This window comes from Thermobia domestica, chromosome 10 (assembly GCF_964235325.1).
Source record: "Thermobia domestica chromosome 10, izTheDome1.hap1.1, whole genome shotgun sequence".
Taxonomy (NCBI): Eukaryota; Metazoa; Arthropoda; class Insecta; order Zygentoma; family Lepismatidae; genus Thermobia; species Thermobia domestica.
In genome coordinates, this window is record NC_137463.1 from 96520874 (window position 1) to 96539578 (window position 18705).

The 18705-nt window shown below is 35.7% G+C and overlaps 1 protein-coding gene across 1 annotated transcript in view; it reads left to right on the forward strand.

Annotated features, from left to right (window-relative positions):
- Positions 1–10527, forward strand: part of LOC145661559 (E3 SUMO-protein ligase ZBED1-like) — a 60258-nt gene extending 49731 nt beyond the window's left edge. The window contains exon 2 of the mRNA XM_081726877.1: positions 9465–10527. Within this exon, the coding sequence (XP_081583003.1) occupies positions 9465–10527 (1063 nt within the window). The remainder of the gene's footprint in view (positions 1–9464) is intronic.
- The last annotated feature ends 8178 nt before the right edge of the window (positions 10528–18705 follow it).

An 18705-nucleotide genomic window follows, 5' to 3' on the forward strand; every position in this document is an offset into this window, starting at 1 on the left:
TATACACAAGTGGCATTAAAGAAACCTAGTATTTTGGAGAGTAATACGTTAATAGGAAGAGCTATTTCGTGGCTAAGCGGTTAGCGTACATGCCTTTGGCATAGGAGACCTGCGTTCGATTCCCGGCAGGGGCTCATGTGGTTAATCAGTGGGTTCTGTCACATATAGGCACACTACTGGAAAGGACGTTAAACTAATAATCAACTCAACTCAACGTTGATAGAAAGGGTGTATACATGAAAGAGAATGTATTTTGTTTATGTCAAGGCGAAAGGGGACACGTATGGTGTGGCAAACGCAATCAGATGGACGTGATTTATGACGTGGGTGGCTGGACTTTTTTAAAAAGAAAACAAAGGAGCCAAGTGTCTGATTTCGTTCTTAAAGCCAAACAATCTACAAAGACCTTGGACAACACGTGATATGCGCTTGTCGTGTTAATCTTGATATTGCTGGATTCCAATCAACATCCATCAGCTCAAATAGGTTCGTTCCCGTGGTTTTAGTATTACTTGTTTTCCGTTTTCTTTTTCAAATTAGTTTTTTTTTTTTTTTTTTATGCTCACTCGGATATTAAAGATTCTCTTTTGGATTTGTGTCTCATTTGTAGATGTATTTGATATTTCGTTGCATTTCACTGTACTTGCCTTCAAAGCTTCGGCTTTCATTCGTTTACTTCTGGTAACTGTGACTGAAAGTACCACTGGAAACTCTTTTACAATATCCATAAATGCACTTTGATTGAAGCTGTCGTTGCTACTTGCCCGTTTCATGGCTTTTCAGATACTACGCCATAGGTTAAAAACAACGAAATGACTGCGCGATGAATGGGAGAAAAGAGTAATCACTTCTTTTATTGATACGACTCAGTGCTACGTGCAGAGGAAGCGCGAGTAAGCGTTCATAAATCTGGAGCAGACTAGACCTGAGTAGTGGCTTATTTTATTGATACGAAATTGAGGGAGGAGATTACACCAGGTGTAGTTACTCCGATTCTCGAGCAGGACTTCTCAGGAGTAGTTACTTATTTTTATTGATATCACCCATTGGCTGGGGGTGAAGGGAATAGAGTTACAACTTGCAAATTGCCTTCTGTTTGACACACCGGGTCGGTAAGCTAATAAAATGTATTTACTATCCCTATTCGACTGTATTGTCATTCAAACATCACTCCTGTGTGGCCACCTTCAAATTGAATGATGACATTTGTCTCCGAAACGCTTTGCCAGGCGTGAGAAATTCAATGAAGAACGTCGTGTTATTAATAATTAATCTTGTGATAATCTATATTGTGACGTTCTTGCCTTGTGTAAGTAGGTAGGAGTGACACCAATATTTTCTCAAAAGTCTCTGTCACCAATGTGTTGTTTTGTTCGGATCAGATGTCCAGCAAAAATTTTGCACTTTGTGCACTACATCCAGAGCCGGATCCAGGATTTTCTGACGGGGGGTGCACCAGTAACTACCAGTACATTTGAATCAAATTTAATTTTTTTAAATGCCTTTAGGCGTCTCTGGTGTGTATGAGTAATTGACTTAAACTATTCCTTTTTGCAAAACTCCGATTTTTTAAAGCCCGAAACGGAAACATGACATGAAATTTTCGGGAAGTATTGCTATTTTCACTGCCAGCTTCTCACTTTAGATAGTGTATATTCACAACGGAAGGGGGGTGCACGTGCTCCGGTGCACCCCCTAAATCCGGCCCTGACTACAACATAGTATCATATGTGGAAAACAAAAATCTGTTTATTGTTAAAGTGAAGTTAAACTAAATAAATTATCCAGTACAGGCTGGCACTGACCGTGTATACTAATATTTACGGCTGCCAACTGTACGAGTTTCACCCGTATTGCATGAGTTTAACAATTCAGATACTGATGTACGGGTTGCTATTCAAACTGTACGGGTGAACTAATAATTTTGACACTGGTTTTCTTTTATTGCTTAAAAGCAATAATTCGATCATTAGACTATTGTTATCATTCTGCAAAAATAAATAAATAAACTAAAAAATAGTCTTATATGCCTACCCTATTGTGATCAGAATCACAAAGTAAGACGAACAGAGTTGTAACTTTGTATAAGCCCAATAGCAATTGTCTAGGCCCCATACAACCAGCAATTTTGTTTTCCGGTGTTGAGTTAGTTATTCCTAGCATGACGTTTCCCCGTATGCGGTCTACTTACTCCTCTGTTCCTTTCTGATAAAAAGCGCGAGCTATCTATTATTTTATGCTTACAGTGAGCAAAGAAAGTATTCGTCCGGCCAGAACTGAAGTGTTTGTACGCATATAATTTGCATTCAACTCAGTAATAAAAGCAAGAACGAAACACAAATATTTCATTACACTATCTATATATTTAGTAAACATAGAAATTAAGTTATTTCACATTCGAAGCATACGAAAAGGTACAAATAAAATAAACTAAACATATTTCACGCCAAAAAAGTATTCATCTACAAAGAAACATTATTCATCTGCAATGGCTTAAATTGTCGTCCCCCAAATTTTAGTACTTTGTGGGTCCTCCTTTTCGCCGTATGACCTCCTGCAACCTCTTTGGCATTGATCTAACTAAATTTTCTGTTGTTGCCCTGGTAATTTTTCTCCATTCCGTCAACAATGCGTTTTTAAGATCAGTTTTATTTGAAATGTGGTGTTTTCGTATGTTTGTTTCCAGTGTGTGCCATAGATTCTCAATTGGATTTATGTCCGGTGATTGTGGAGGGGTTTCCATCCACTTCGGAGTATTGTATAAGAGCCACAGCTTCGTATTCAGGGCAGTGTGTTTCGGGTCGTTATCTTGCGTGAATATGTAATCCCCTACTAGGCCCATTTGCTCAACACTCGTGGGAAGATGTTTCTTCAAGATGTTGATATATGCCATGTGATCCATTATTCCCTCAATGAAACACAATTCCTCAACCCCGTTCGCACTCATACACCCCCATACAAGTACTGATCCGCCCCCATGTTTCACTGTAGCTGTAAGATTCTTTTCCTCCAGCTCACAATTCTTTTTTCTCCATACCAGAACTCGTCCATCTGATTGAAACAAATTAAATTTGCTTTCATCAGTGAAAACCACCTTTTTCCAGAAGTCGAATGTCTCGTTTCTGTGTGATTTTGCATACTCCTGGCGCTTCTTTCTGTTGGTTTTGCTGATATATGGTTTTCTGCGGGCTGTTCGGGCTCTATATCCAGCTTCATGGAGAACGTTTCTCACAGTTTGACCTGACACTTTCTTTCCAGACTCTTGTTCAAGCTCCGCAGCTATGACGGGTGCACTCATTTTCGGAGTTTTCTTAACTTTACGTAAGATGAGACGTCTATCTTGCTGCGTTAGTTGTGATGGACGCCCCGATCTCTGTAGATTTTTGTATGTTTTTGTCTTTTTAAACTTGTATATAAAGCTTTTAATGGTGGTAATAGGCCGACCAATCATATCACTGATCTCACTAAAGGATTTACCCTTACCAAACAATCGTATCATTATTCGTCTTTCCTCTTCACTTGTTTCTTTTGATTTTTGGCCCATTCTGTCTCCCTTGGTTGATTTCTGTTAGTTGTTCACTCCAACAGCAGCAGCACACACACACACACACTTCGACTAGAGTTCACTAACTGACATAAACGTCTGCAAATAGTACCAAAAGACACGCGTTACGAAGGGTGTGTTACTTCAGGTAGATACAAGATGAATACTTTTTTGGCAGTAAATGTGACTTCTCTCTGTTTTATTGTAACCTGTAGAAAACGAAAGACAAAGTTTCATTTCTTTCTTTTTTTATTTTATGCTGGGAAGTGTAGATGAACCTACGGGCATATTATTGTGCGATAAAGTCTTCGTTCCTTTAATATATGATTCGATTTATATTGTATGCGCTTTGAGACGAATACTTTTTTTGCTAACTGTATACTTTTTTCGTTACAATCTTCGATGTGAAGACATTGTGCGATCTGTGTGTAAGAAATCTGGGAATCAGCTTTTAAGTATTTATCATCGTTATTAGATACTCAGACAGTAGACTATAAATTTGTGAATGTACGTGTTTAACTGAAATAATGTTCTAATTTTAGAAAAATGAATTTGGAGGACTCAAGCTGTGAATGTACAGGTTGAAAAGTTTGAAAAGTTGACAGCCCTGTTAATATCAGTTCACACCACCGGCATTTCATTTGTAGTCAATCAGGGACGGTATTAAGGGTGGGCGGGGGTGGGCGGACTCCCACCCGATGGATGGTCTCGCCTCCCCCCATCTGCCCACCCCAACAGAAGTAGAATACTGAAGGTGACATCCTGCACTTCAAAAGCAATAGGTATTACTATTGATTGTAATGTAATAGGTTCTAGAACCCTGTTTAACTCTGCAATGAACAATGATTTTATTTACAAACATAATTCCAGATACAGCTGAACGCCAATTTACACTGGAATAAGCAGTCTTCACCCTGAAAGTGAACATTTCCTCTCATTTCAGAAAATTGAACCACTTGCACGTCATCATGGATGTGATGTCGATAGTGCAGAGGTGGAACTGAAACTTTCCCGAAAGTTTTGAAACGTTATGAGGAGGAAAAGCAATGCACAATTACCTCCGTTTCTCACAAAGAGACTTACGGAAGTGTCACTCACTGATTTGAATGAAATTTTCATACTTGTAGAACATCGAAAATTAATCGATACTTTTGTTTGTTTGTTTGTTTGTTTGAGCAATGGTGAAGATTTAAGGGTAGAAACCACCCTTTGAACCTTAGGGGTGGTCTCTAAGTACAGACCGAAAACAACAATTTAATTTAGAAGAAAACATACTGCCAGAGAGGGGTTTTTAGGACAGCTGATTCGAAATCTGACGTCAAAATAACAAAATTCAAAATGGCGGATCCAACACAATTATAATTACAAAATGTCTTCTGGTTTGAAATTCTCTGTAGTTAGCTAAGAATAATTGGCAGAGATTACTGCGAGGAGGTTGCAGACCAATTTGAAACCCCCTTCTGTACTCATTTTAATAGGATGTTTGACTTAAGTGAGTCTCTGCATCTCTCACTATAGCGTTTACAGACACACACAGTAGAAAGTGCTTCACAGTCAATAAATCTGACTCACAGCTACACCATACAGCTTTTAATTTCTGAAAATGGTGTTCTGTTATCCCCGTTGTTAATTATTTTGCAGGAAAAGAATGGAACATTTCGCCGTATAGTCCAAAACATCCTCTTTTAATCCGAAAAAGTCCTTGTGAAAGCATCAAATTCGGGAAAATTAAGATCAGGTCTTGCGAGATCATGGTTTCAAGGGGTCTTTCTCCCAGCTTCTAATGCAAAATCCATTTTGTTATTGTTGGCCGCGGTAGCTCAGTGGTAGAGTGCTCACTTCTGGTGCCTGGGATCTGGGTTCGATCCCAGCTCGCGCCATGTGAACCTTGTGGTGGACAAACACTGTATGCGTGGATTTCCTCGGGGTTCTCCCGTTTCCTCCCACTTTCTCCATTCCACCATTTCATTTATTTCTCATCATCACCATCTCCTTTAGCCTAGTCGACATAATCACAGGACGTAAATCTCAATTTTTTTCACTTTGTTATTAGATTCGTAGAGTGATCACAATTAATCAGCTTTTCAACCTATTTTACGAACAAAAGAGTACCTCAAAATAGAAACCATTCAGCACTAACAACTGGTAGGATTGAGCTTCTTGATGCGTTCGTGTTTAGGTCGTGGAAAAACTTCTTGAAACATTTTACTGCTATTGTCCTCTACAATTATAACAAATTTTCATCTCCGTAATAATATAATTTAGATCCAAATCACTGATTCGTAATCAGTTTTCTTCTCCCAGATTTGCAAATCTTATTAGATATGAGTGATACAAAAACAGTTTTTCGGAAGAAGATTGTGTTGCATTTTGCGATTTGTCACAGTTATTGCTGTAATAAGGTGAGCTTGATGTAAACAATGTATAATTTTTGTATATGCATCGTTATGCCAATATTTTTTTTTTTTTTTTTTTTTTTTACGAAATGTCAATACTGTGAAGCGTTTTTCAATGTTTATGCCAACTTTTTTTTTTGTGAAATATCATTACTGTGAAGCGTTTTCTCAATAAATTCATAATTATAACAATTGAGGATATGTGAAGTTCTGACATAGTGAGAGGCGAGGGGACTCACTATACATAAGCATCTCAAACAGGGAGAGGTGCAGAGACTCACTTTATTCAAGCATTCCGTTAAAATAAAGAGGTTTCAAATAAATAGAGAGGGATTTCAAATCGGTATGCAACCTTCTCGTAGTAACTCTTGCCAACTATAATTTCGATTGTCTAAGAAGACATTTTGTAATTATAATCACTATATTGGATCCGCCATTTTGAATTTTGTAATTTTGACGTCAGATTCTGAATCATCTGTCCTATAATATCCCTGGAAGTATGCTTTCTTCTACATTAAATGGTTGTTTTCTGTCTATGCTTGGAGACCACCCCTAAGGTTCAAAGAGTGGTTTCTACCCTTAAATCTTCACCATTGCCGAAACAAACAAACAAACAAACAAAAAACGTGTCGATTATTTTTCGATGCTCTACAAGCGGTGAGTGACACTCCCGTAAGTCTCCTTGTCAGTTTACTGAAGTGATGGATCGTTTCAAAATTGCTTTTCATGAAATTCACAAATTAGCCGTAATTGCTGTCACCATTCCTGTATCTAGTTCACCATGTGAGCGTTCTTTCTCGTGTCTTAGACGGGTTAAAACATATTTAAGAAATCGAATGGCAAACGGTCGCCTAAGCGATCTTTGTTTCCTCTCAGTAGAAAGGAAACTTGTAATGAATATTGCTGTAGAGGATGTGGTAAACGCATTCGATGCTGGACATAAAAATCGACGCATTACACTTCAGTGCAGGTATAAAAGTTTATTGGAAGATTGTTCTTACCATGTGACAAGTCCTTCATGGTTTAAACTACATTGTTGCTTCTGTCGATCGTGATGAAGTTTTCTTAATTGCTATTTACTTCTTTATCCAATATATATATTCAACTTGGGTTTCAGTTTCAAAGATTTGTGTAAGGTATGATCAAACAATCATTCGGTCAAATGTCCCTATTCTTTCAGTAACATAGGTCTTTGCTGTTGCATATAGAGATCACGTCAAAAAAATCTAATGTGCACGAATTAAGAATATACGAGAGAAAATATAAATGATTTATCTTTTTGTCTCTTGCTGTTTTGTAATAAATCCCTCACAGATAGAAATGTTTGCAGTAGCCTATTTTATGCTTGTTTTACTTTACCTAATTATTGTATATTTTATGTTATTAACAAAAGGTACAGTATTATCTATTAGTCTATGTTGGTTGAACCTTCTTTTATTTCTATTCATTCATGTGCATTCTTTGAGGGAGAGGAGGTAAAACTGTCTTGAACTTCATCGACTACACAGTACACACCATTATTATTGTTAAAAAAAAAAAACACAAAAAAAAAGCTGGAAGTAGATGTAGTGTGTCTGCTACGCGGAATTCGGTAGGTCGAGCATACAGCCACGAACTCCCGCAGTCCATCCTAAGTCCTGCATTTCTGCAGTCCCATCAGGCGAATGCCGAAATTGAAGGGCAAGACAGCTGTTTTCCACATCCTTGTTTCTCTCGTATTTCGGTCTGAGCCTTAGCTAACTAAAGAGTATAAAAATTGAAACTTAATTATTGTCCCAAAAAAAAAAAATGTCTACATTGCCCAGTTCTTATTTTCATTATCCGCCCACCCAGAAACTAGATCCGCCTTTTCCCGCCCACCCCATCAAACATTTCTGACACCGTCCCTGTAGTCAATCACGCGGAAGTGGCGCTTCAAACAGATCGCGCAGCGCCAGAGCGACCGGCACGGAACTATCCTGAGCGGTACTCTGAATTCTGTCGGTTTAAGCTTATATAGTGCGAAAGAATGTAATTCAATACATCATGGCTTGCTATACTTTTTAGTTTTCAGTGAATTGAAATGTCGATTATGGGAATATATTGGTCAAATTCCAAAAAATATTTGAATATATTCAGCGACAAGATAAACCGAAAAAATACAAAAAATGATTTCGGGAACGTGCGCTCAAAACTGTGAACAAGGCTTTTATTCTGGAGAAAATCTGTTTGTATACATCGTCGCTTTCGGTTCTTTGGTTTTGGTAACATTTATCGCCGAATATCGAAAATATTCCCTGACGTTTGGCCACTATTTTCCAACAATCGCTATTAAAATCCGTTGAAAAATTTACCAAAAAAAGAAAAATAATCTAGCGATGAGATATTGAAACTACGCGTCTTCCACAATGCATAAGCCGAGGCCGACTTGTTTCGGAGTTCCGTTCACCTTAGTTCCGCAGCCAAGCATTTCAGAGACAAATGTCATTGTTCAAATTGAAGTCGACCACACAGGAAAGTGACATTTGAATGACAATACAGTGAATGGGGATAGCAAACATAATTTATCAACCTATCGACCCGGTATGCCAAACAGGTGGCAATTTACAAGTTGTAAGACTCTATTACCCCTCACCTACTCTCTAATTAATTTTGCAAAATCCGTGTTTTGACCTCACCATTATACGGGGCACCCAAGAAAACCCTCTGATACCAAAAGTGAAGCATGTATCTCAAAAACTAGTTACTTCAAACTTTTTTGCAAAATCTGTTCAATTTTGAACTTTTAACGCTTGTGATTTCTCCTTTCAAACACGAGAATTTCTCCGTTTGCGTAATTGTTTCATACGTAAAAACAAGTCGATTGAGCATAATATCGATATGAAGTCAGAACACTTCGCGACCTTCCCTAGTTGATTTATTATAATTATCTTGCTAGAATTAAATTGGATAAAAACTATTTGGTGAGCAAAACACCTTAAACAAGTTAGTAGTTTTTACAATAAATCTTATTGTTTAGCTCAGCAAATGTTTTTTTTTTAAAAAAATCTAATTTAAATGTACACTCATGTCCAAAATTATTGTCGCAAGTCTATAAATATGTTGTTGTAGGAATATAATTTGATAATGAATTCGCTCGGTATTTCTTATAATGTTAGTATCTGTATAATCGGCAAATACACGTATGTGGCAAATTTCATGTCAAAAGAGCAGTAAATAACAATAAAATGAAAATAAAACTTTTTTGTTCATTCAGCAACATTTTGTTTTACTCATTCTAATTTTCGCATTTATAATTCTTTTCCTGTGAAATTTACCACAAATATACATTTACCGATTATACACATAATATTAGTATTAAATGTACCCTGCAAAATCATTATCAAATTATATACTTACAAGAAGATATAGATATGCGACAATCATTTTGGACATGAGTGTACATATAAAAAGCAAAGTTTGTGAGAATGAATATTATTATTTTAAGAGTTTAATTTAATGTACCATGCATACTTATGAATGTCTTCATTTCTCTTTTTAAATAGTTTATCGTCAATTCCTTCAACATCGCAAAGTCTACCTTCAACATCTCACGCTCTGCCTTCAACATCGCAAAGTTTTCCTGAAAATGTACATTCATCAGCAACTTCAAGTACTTCAGCAAAAAAACAGACTCATCTGTCGCACTTTCGATTATTAAACAAGAAAACAGACGAAAAATACCGTAATACTGTGGCGTATTGGCTTGCAGTGGATATGCTCCCATATTCGACTGTAAAAAAACAAGGGTTCAAACATTTGATGTCAGTGCTATGTCCTAACTTACAGTTACCTGGAAGGAAATACTTCGCAGAGAATAAAATCCCAGCTTTATATAACGCAACATCAGACGTTATAAAAGTGGAATTAAAGGATGCTCAAGACATAGCTCTGACAACAGACTGTTGGACTTCGAGTTCTCAACATCCATTCATGGCTGTTACAGCGCATTTTGTGAGCAGTGCACTTGAAATGCGGAGTTACTGCCTTAATTGTAGTTCATTGGACATCGATCATACAGCGGCAAATCTATTAGAGGCTTTAAATTTTAGCATAGATATGTGGGGAATATCACCAGAAAATGTTTGTTGTGTAACAACAGACAACGGTGCCAATATTCTAAAGGCCATTGTTGAATTGAGCGACTTCCAACATTTGAGCTGTTTCGGTCATACTTTAAATATTGGAGTGAACAAAGCCCTTGAGCTACATCCAGTCAATGAAGTTATTAGGAAACTTCGTAAACTTAGACAAATTACGAGTCACAGCAGCAAAATGAGACGTGCGCTGCAAGAAGAGCAAGATGCATTAGGCGTCCCGCGCAAAGTACTTCCATCATGCACGCCAACAAGGTGGTGGTCTACTCTTCCTTTGATACAGGTAGCTTTAACAAATCAAGAAGCAATAGCAAAATTTCTGTCCCGAACAAAACATAAAAACCTTATCCTTCAGAACAAAGAAATAGAATTATTAAATATGATCATGACCCTATTATCGCCCTTACAAGTGCTTTGTGACAGTATGTCAGCTGAAACATCGGTTACAGCGTCGGGCATATGGCCATTATAATCTTAAAAGATTTTCAAATCGAAGAATCTCAACAGATAGAAGATACATCACAACAAGACGAAGCAAGTACACAGGAAACACGTTTTTCGCTGTATGACTCTTTGACTGAAGAAGAAGATAGTGAACAGATGTTAGAAGCAGCACTCAAAGAAATTGAAAGAAGCATGAAAATGGAAATTTTGTCTCCGTTGCAATCCCGATACGAGGAGGATGAAGAAAGCAGAATACTGTTGAAAATGTGTACATTCTTAGATCCCAGGTTTAAAGATCATTTGGATGAAGATACTGAGATAATAAAAGGTAGAGTACTGAATGAGTTGAGATTTATTCCAGCAGGAAGTCCTAAAAAAGATGATCGAGGGAATGTTGGTACTAAAGGATTTGGCAGTTATCTAAAACGAAGGAAATTTGGTGACAGGAACGATAAAGAAGACAGTCAAATAGAAGAATTAAACCGATACCTAAGTCTTGGGGATGCAGATTTGGAGGAAGAGCCACTTGTTTGGTGGAATAGTCATTCCCACCATCTTCCAAGATTAACAAGAGAAAATATTTGTGTATTCCTGCTACGAGCGTGCCAAGTGAGAGAGTTTTTCAGCTGTGGTGGCAATGTAGTGACAGATTATAGAGCATCTCTTACCGCTGAGCATGCTGAACAGTTAATATTTCTGTCCATGAACAAAACTATTGTCCCAAAATCATTTTAAAATGCTATTTAATATAAGCTAAATGTTCTCATTGTTTCACATTATTGGCTTAGTATAACAGGGGATTCATAAATCAACACCTGACTTTTAAAGGTGCGATAAATTTAACTCTTTTAGGTAGTGTTGTAAAAAAAACGGTTTTTTTTCTGTTTTTTTTTTTCAATAAAAAACGTCGTTCTTTTTCATGTTTTTTTCAAATGTCTGTTTTTTTTCTGGCAACTATTATTTATTGATTTATGTTGCAGATTACTCAAATAATCAACAGAACTTGAGTCGAAGTCCTCGTAACTTACAAATCGTTTGTTTCTTTGTACCTATACGAGCAAAATTGTGTGATTATTCCTTTCGGCCCCAGGTCATTTTTTGCGTTTTCCTACATTTCCAGTTAGTGACTTATTGCTCAAAAACTATTCATTCGATTGATATGGTTAAGGGCTTAGATTTTAGAAAATAGAAGTGGCTATTTTTTGGTGTACGTTGCATTGCATTGTTGCCAACGGGTGGGAAATTATTGAGGGAAATGTAGGGGTGAAAATTTACAAAAAATTCCCTAACCGAATTTCAAAATTTTTTGTATCTAGCACTACTGCTGCTATATGGGTTCAAGTCACCTAAACAAATCTTTGGTGTGTTGACAAGGTACAGTGAAATTCTGAAGTCGCTGGCTTCCATTCAAAGAGGGAAAGAAAACTTTCTGTCATACACAGGAAATTTTGACACTTTTTACGCCTCAGAAGCAAAAATCAAATATGCCGGGGCTACAGCTTCTCTAATTATCCTATTGAAACTTTTTATGGTGCTTTCTCTAGGTATAAGAGAAAGCTTTCAGGTAGTGGTACGTTTGTTTCAATGTAGCCGGCAAGAGGGAAGTAATAGAGGAGAAAAGGGAAATTTTCCGAATTTTTCACCTAATAGCGGGAATTAATTGTTTTGGCTGGAAACGCTGCCATCAGACAGACGAAAACTATCTGAAAATAAACCGTAGTACTCCAAGAATATATCCTACAAGTATCATGGCGATATATAACAAAGTAAGCATGAAGTTAAAAAAAAATCTCATTCTATCTTAGAAATTTACTATTTTCTTACCATTTCCACAAAATGGTTTATTATAAACCTCAACTGTACTTCCCCTAATTATTCTAGTGAAACTTTTTGTGGTGCACTGTGTATGCTAACGATGAGGCTGTTAAACACTGGTACGTTTGTTCGAATGTAGCCAACAAGAAGGAAATAATAGAAATAAAAAAAGGGATTTTTTTTTTTAAATTTGCCCCTAAAATCTGGAATTAAAATTTTCTGTACCTGGCAACACTACTATCAGACACACATAAACTATCTTAAAATAAGCTTTGGTATCCCTCTAATATATCCTACAAGTATTGTGACCATATCTAATAAAGTAAGCATGTCAATAAAAAATATCTCATTCTACCTTTAAAAAAAATCACAGTTATCTTTCCAATTAGAGAACAAGGTCTACTGTAAACGTCAACTGTACTTCCCCTAATTATCCTATTGAAACTTTCTATAGTGCGTTGTGTATAGCAAAGACGAGACTTCCAGATACTGGTACGTTTGTTCCGATGTAGCTAACAAGAGGGAAATAATAAGAGACAAAAACATATAATTTTTCCAAAATTTTCCCACTAAAATCTGGAATTAAAATTTTCTGTAGCTGGCAACACTGCTACCAGACAGACGCAAACTATCATAAATTGGTACACCACTAATGTATCCTACAAATATTATGCCGATATTTAAGGAATAAAGTTTCTAATTACCAAAAATATATTACGGTAAACAGAAAAGTAGGGAAAAACTAGAAAAATCAAGAGTTAGAACATAAATACGAATTTTACGTGCGCCCCCTAATTACCTCATTGTAACGATCTGTACTTGCGTTTGTTAAGCAAGGACAAATGTTCGATTGGCGTAAGTTGACTTGCACTCGGAAGTATAGGTACGGATTTATAACCAAAAATTTCTAATTTTTTTGCCCAAATATAGGAGAATTTAAATTTCCCTAATTGGCAACACTGCGCGCAGGCCCGTCAATTGATGTCAAAAATTATGTATCCATCCGAGGTATCTACCTGACAAGTCTTAAGGATGTCTTTCTACAACGAAGGAAGCTACAAGAAAAAAAAGAAGTAAAGGAAATTCGAAATTAGAAAATTCTCGAATTTTTGACTGGGGTGAAATTTGAGAAGGAAATTCGACACCAGAAGAAAAAGAAATTAATATGATAAACTATAGTCCAGCCATATTTTGCAAGAATAATATCCCGATATCTTAATTAGTGTCCACACAGGAGCGGATTAAACAAGTGACACACCCGTGTGTACCACTTTAGCCACCTGAGCCACTGAGTATACATTTGATTACAGTTTTTGGACTACTAACTCATGTTGTTGCTGTAGTTATAGTCTCGACTAATAATATTATCGTTGTAAACAATAACTTTATAAGGAAAATTTTCTCTTCTTTTTACATCTTAGTTCCAACACTGTTGCTGAGAAGTGCAGAATGTTTCAAAATAAATTTTGGGGTTTTAAGTCTTCGTAGTACTTATTACGTTTTACGTACAATTATAAGCAATGCATCAAGTAAAAGAGCACCAAGTGTTCTACAAGTCTTCAAGTCTTTGCTACAAGTGTTCAATGTGAGATTCATGCGTCACACGGCACACGTCTAGTCGATAGGCGAGGAAGGCCCATAAACTTTCCGCCATATGGCACAAAACACATTCAATTTATGAGAGTCTCGTTTCAACTGTACCATCTCCTGAGGATTTGCTGACGGCCAGATGCAAACATTATGAGTGTTCACATTAGCTCTTAGGTGAAAGGTCGATTTATCACTGAAGACGACACTATCCAGAAAATCTTCATTGTTATGCAAGAATATTTCACTTGCGAAATTGGCACGCAAACCGTGGTCTGTAGACTTTAGACCTGTAGCAACTGCAAACGGTAAAGACGTAGTTGCAAGCGTCTCCTTAATATTCTTCACACAGACGGTTGCACTGTACAGATTCAGTCATTATTAAAACACAAAAAGCTTTCTGCTCTCTAGTCTCCATCTTTGCTACTTGCTCTTTCTAACGGTAGACAGAAGAAACATTGCATGTACATGCGTGCGTACAAAACTGTTTGAGTTGCTCTTTCATTTGATATAATATTTATAATTGTAAGTTAATTGTAATAGATACTACAAAGTTTCAAAACCCTAATATTAATTTTGAAACACCCTGCATTACTTCAAATTGAGTCCTCCTATATTCATGTCTTTTATATACATATCATTAGGGCCGGTCCTAGTCAATTTGTCACCTCATGCAATGGCATAATTTGCCGCCCCCCTTTCTCCAGAAAGAACAAATCTTAAAAGTCATGATTTTAAGTATGCTACTCCAGCATGAACAACAAAGGTGAGGGTAAGTGCAGTCGCACTCAGAAAGGCTTAAATACTTACTAAAAATGCAATTCCGTTGTGTCTGTTTTTCTTTAAATATTAATCTATTATGTTAGTGAAAGATAAAGCAAACACACCTGCAGAGGAAAGATGGTAATTCTTTTTATAGAATTCACTATCGAGCTTCAATGTCAATGTATCAGTTTGCAATTCCAGTGCATCTAGCTCTTTTATCTTTATTTCTTGATTTTTCTTCTACATCTTCTAACATTAAAAAAAAAAAACTTGTTTCTATCTTCAGTGATAAGGAACTTGTTTCTGACAAAAACAAGACTAGTTTCATATCAAAACTGTGATAACTTACTAAATGGAACAGATATTCAGTACTATTCGAGAATTCAATTCTTGCATTTGACAACAATCAAGCAATTTGTGCTCGGATTTATTCGACCATTTGTTTTAGCATTGTCCATGTGACCTTAAACTAATGCAACCTAAACATAATTTATGAAGGTAGTATTCAAATAGGTCAGCTTAGTAAGTATAACTACCATCATCATGAAGTCTGTTTCCAACAAGAAATATTTAATTTAAATAATATACTTATGACAGATTTTGCCGGACCATCCAAACTTGCCGCTCCACGCAAATGCACGTGTTGCATATATGGTAGAGCCGACTCTGCATATCATATATATCTAGTCGACAAATTATTTATATATGACATTTAGAAAAATACTATTAGGCAAATTAGTATTAGTTTTTACCTTTAGACAAGTTATTTGAATTTTATACTGTTCGTGACATTATTTTCGTACCTATTAAAGGCCTGCTTTCACGAAAAAACAAAATTTCATTTCTACTTTTATTTCTTAGTTGATATTGATGAAAACTGCTGAAACCCGAATTGTTAATAGCTATGGTATTCATGTAAATTGTAAAATATTTGTAGCGTATCAGTATCTAGCGTATAATTTATGTTGCATTTTACGGTAATTACACCTACATAAAAATATTTCATATTTAAATAGACGTAAGATGTATTACAAGTGACTATTTGAAAAAAAACGAAATTTAGAAAAAAACGAGAGGCAATGTTTTTTTTCTAAAAAAAAACGTAAATTTCTGAAAAAATACGAACCGTTTTTTTTTCTATTTACAACACTACTTTTAGGATTTCCCCTTTCTCAGGTAAATTTTATACTTTATACTTTATTTTATACTTTTACAGCTACTGCTTCCTTACTATTTATCGTAGGATCATGGTTCATACCTCGTTTTCTGTTTTAGGATAAAGCATACTTTCCAACGGTACCACTCGATTGTGCGTACTATACACCGGAAACGGAAAAAGCGGGAGACTTTTCGAAAAAAAAATCGAAATTTTGCGCCCCTCTAGCCCAAGCCTGGGTTCACGTAGGGATCTGAATTATTATTTTATAAAATACGTTGTTGTGTTCATAATACGTGTGCAAAATTTCAATCTTGTATCTTGAAAACTAAGGTCAGCAGAAATTTTTGAAAGTCTGAAGGTAATCCATTCTTTTCGTGTATATATATATATATATATATATATATATATATATATATATATATATATATATATTGTACTTCAAAAATATACTGTTTATTACTACTTGACCTAGAGTCATGGTTCAAACGCCATTTTCTTCAGTATAATGAGCCCTTTCCAACGGTACCACTCACATGTTCGTATCATACACCTGAACCGTAAAATTCGGGAAAAACCCGCATTTTTTTTTTTTTTAATCCAGCCAAAACACTTTGCCCCTCGGATCCGGGCCTGCGTTTATGTAGAGATCTGAAGCTTTTTTTCTTATGTACATAATACGTGTGCAAAAGTTCAATCTTGTATCTTGAAAACAAAGGGCGGAAAAAATTGTTGAAAGTCTGAATTTAGGCCCGTAGGGATATATATTGTGCAACAGTCATGGCTCATTTTCTTTAGTATATCGAGCCCTTTCCAACGGTACGATTTACATGTCTGTATCATGTACCTGAACCGGAAAAATCGGGGAAAACCGGAAATTTTTCATTAAAAAATCGCCCTCTCGGAACACTTGCTTCCCTCGGCCCCAGGCCCGGTTTCACGTAGGGATCTCAAAAAATATATATATTCAGAAATAGGGATGCGTTCGAGTCGAGTCGAGACAGAATTTTCCTGATAAAATTCGAGTCGAGACACAGCTCTTCCAATAGAAAATAATATATATTTTTCGAGTCGAGACATCACTTTTACAGCACATTTTCGAGTCGAGACAGTCTCAAATCTTGTCTCATGCGCATCCCTATTCAGAAATTTGCAGAGGTACCGGTACACACAATTCATATGTAAAGTTTCAATCTGATATCTTGAAAAATAAAGACGTGATTTTTTAAAAACTTGCCTTAAGAAAAAAGGAAAAACGCCCCTCCGCCCCCACTTGGCGCCGCCAAGTTGATCATCCGGTTCCGAAAAGCATCTGGGGTGTTCTTAGGGCCATCATTAAATTGACCAATAAGAAAACGGCTTAAATACCTGTTATAGAACCTAAATAAGCGGTCAAAGGCGATACTACGCCACAGTAACAGAAGTCGCTATAAATCTTAAAAGAGTTAAGCTACTGAGAAAGGTATAGTTACTAGTGTTATAACTGTATAGATGTATCTACATATTGTTAAAATAACATTTTCTTAGGTTTCATAACGTTAATAATACAAAAATGTTTCAACTAATACATTATTTGAACAAATGTTTCAATTGATATAGTTCATAAGATTCATAATATTTCGTATTTAAAATGTCGTTTGTACAGTATAACATTCCCTTAGTTTTCTAATGTTACATGTTAAATATGTGTAATGTATATTATTATTATTATGTTATTTGTATAAAATTTCCTTATGTTTAATAGTGATAAGTAGTTTTTATTTTAATTTGTAGTTAACGTACATTTTCATTCTATCTTTTATGTATGTCCAAGTAAAATAACCAGACTGAAAAATGCTATTTGAATTTATTGAGCTGAGCGAAGCGAAGCTCTTATACTCGGGTTAGCCGTTTGGTTGTCCGCGAACTCCTCCTAGACCGTTTGGCCGATCTCAACCAAACTTAGCACGCTGATAGAGTATGTCGTGCTGAGTGACAACATAGGTCGAAATCAAAAATCCGATGTACCATCGAGGAATAATCACCGAAAAACGCTTGCATAGACTTAACATGGGGAAAAAGTTTTCACGCGATTTTTTTGTCAACAATTAAAAATGGCATTTATTATTGCATAATGGCCAGGAATGATTACGTAGTTTAAGCTCGCTCAGCTCATTTCATTGCAATCGGGTACATCCATTGCATTCCTAGTTTTTATTTTCAAAAGTAGAATTTTGTAGTAGAACAAATTTACACATACAATCAGATTTAATGGCAACCATCAAATATATATGATATTATTTCGTTCTATAACTGAGTACCGTGTTCCGAAAAGCATTAAACAAGGTGTACAATGATAGTATTGGATTTGAGGTAATGCATATTTTTTTGTCTTTTTGTAAATTAATTGTAATAATGTATATTTGAATCAATAATGATAGTATTGGATTTGAGGTAATGCATATTTTTTAGTTTTTGTAAATTAATTGTAATAATGTATATTCTAGTCAATGGAAAATTATACGAAATTTAAGTAGCATTAACCAATATCTTTAAACAGAATAAGGTTTTTTTGTTTGTTTATTTGTTTTATTGATCATATGAACAGGTAGATTATAAGGGTAACAGTCCGCTACTATGTAAAGCTGTACGATTGATAGATTTTTTTTAAATGTAGAAACTAAAATTAAAGGTTTCTTTAAATTAAATTAAAGAAACATGAGAGGATTAAAATTCTATTGATATGGCATTTCATTATTACTTTGTGTTGAAACCTAGATTGTCTATTTCTCCACTGTTTTTACAAATATTAATTACAATTATTATAAATATATGAATGTTTCTTATATTCTATTTTCAATTCTCCATAATTTAGATCTATTATATTTTTATTTCTTCTTTATA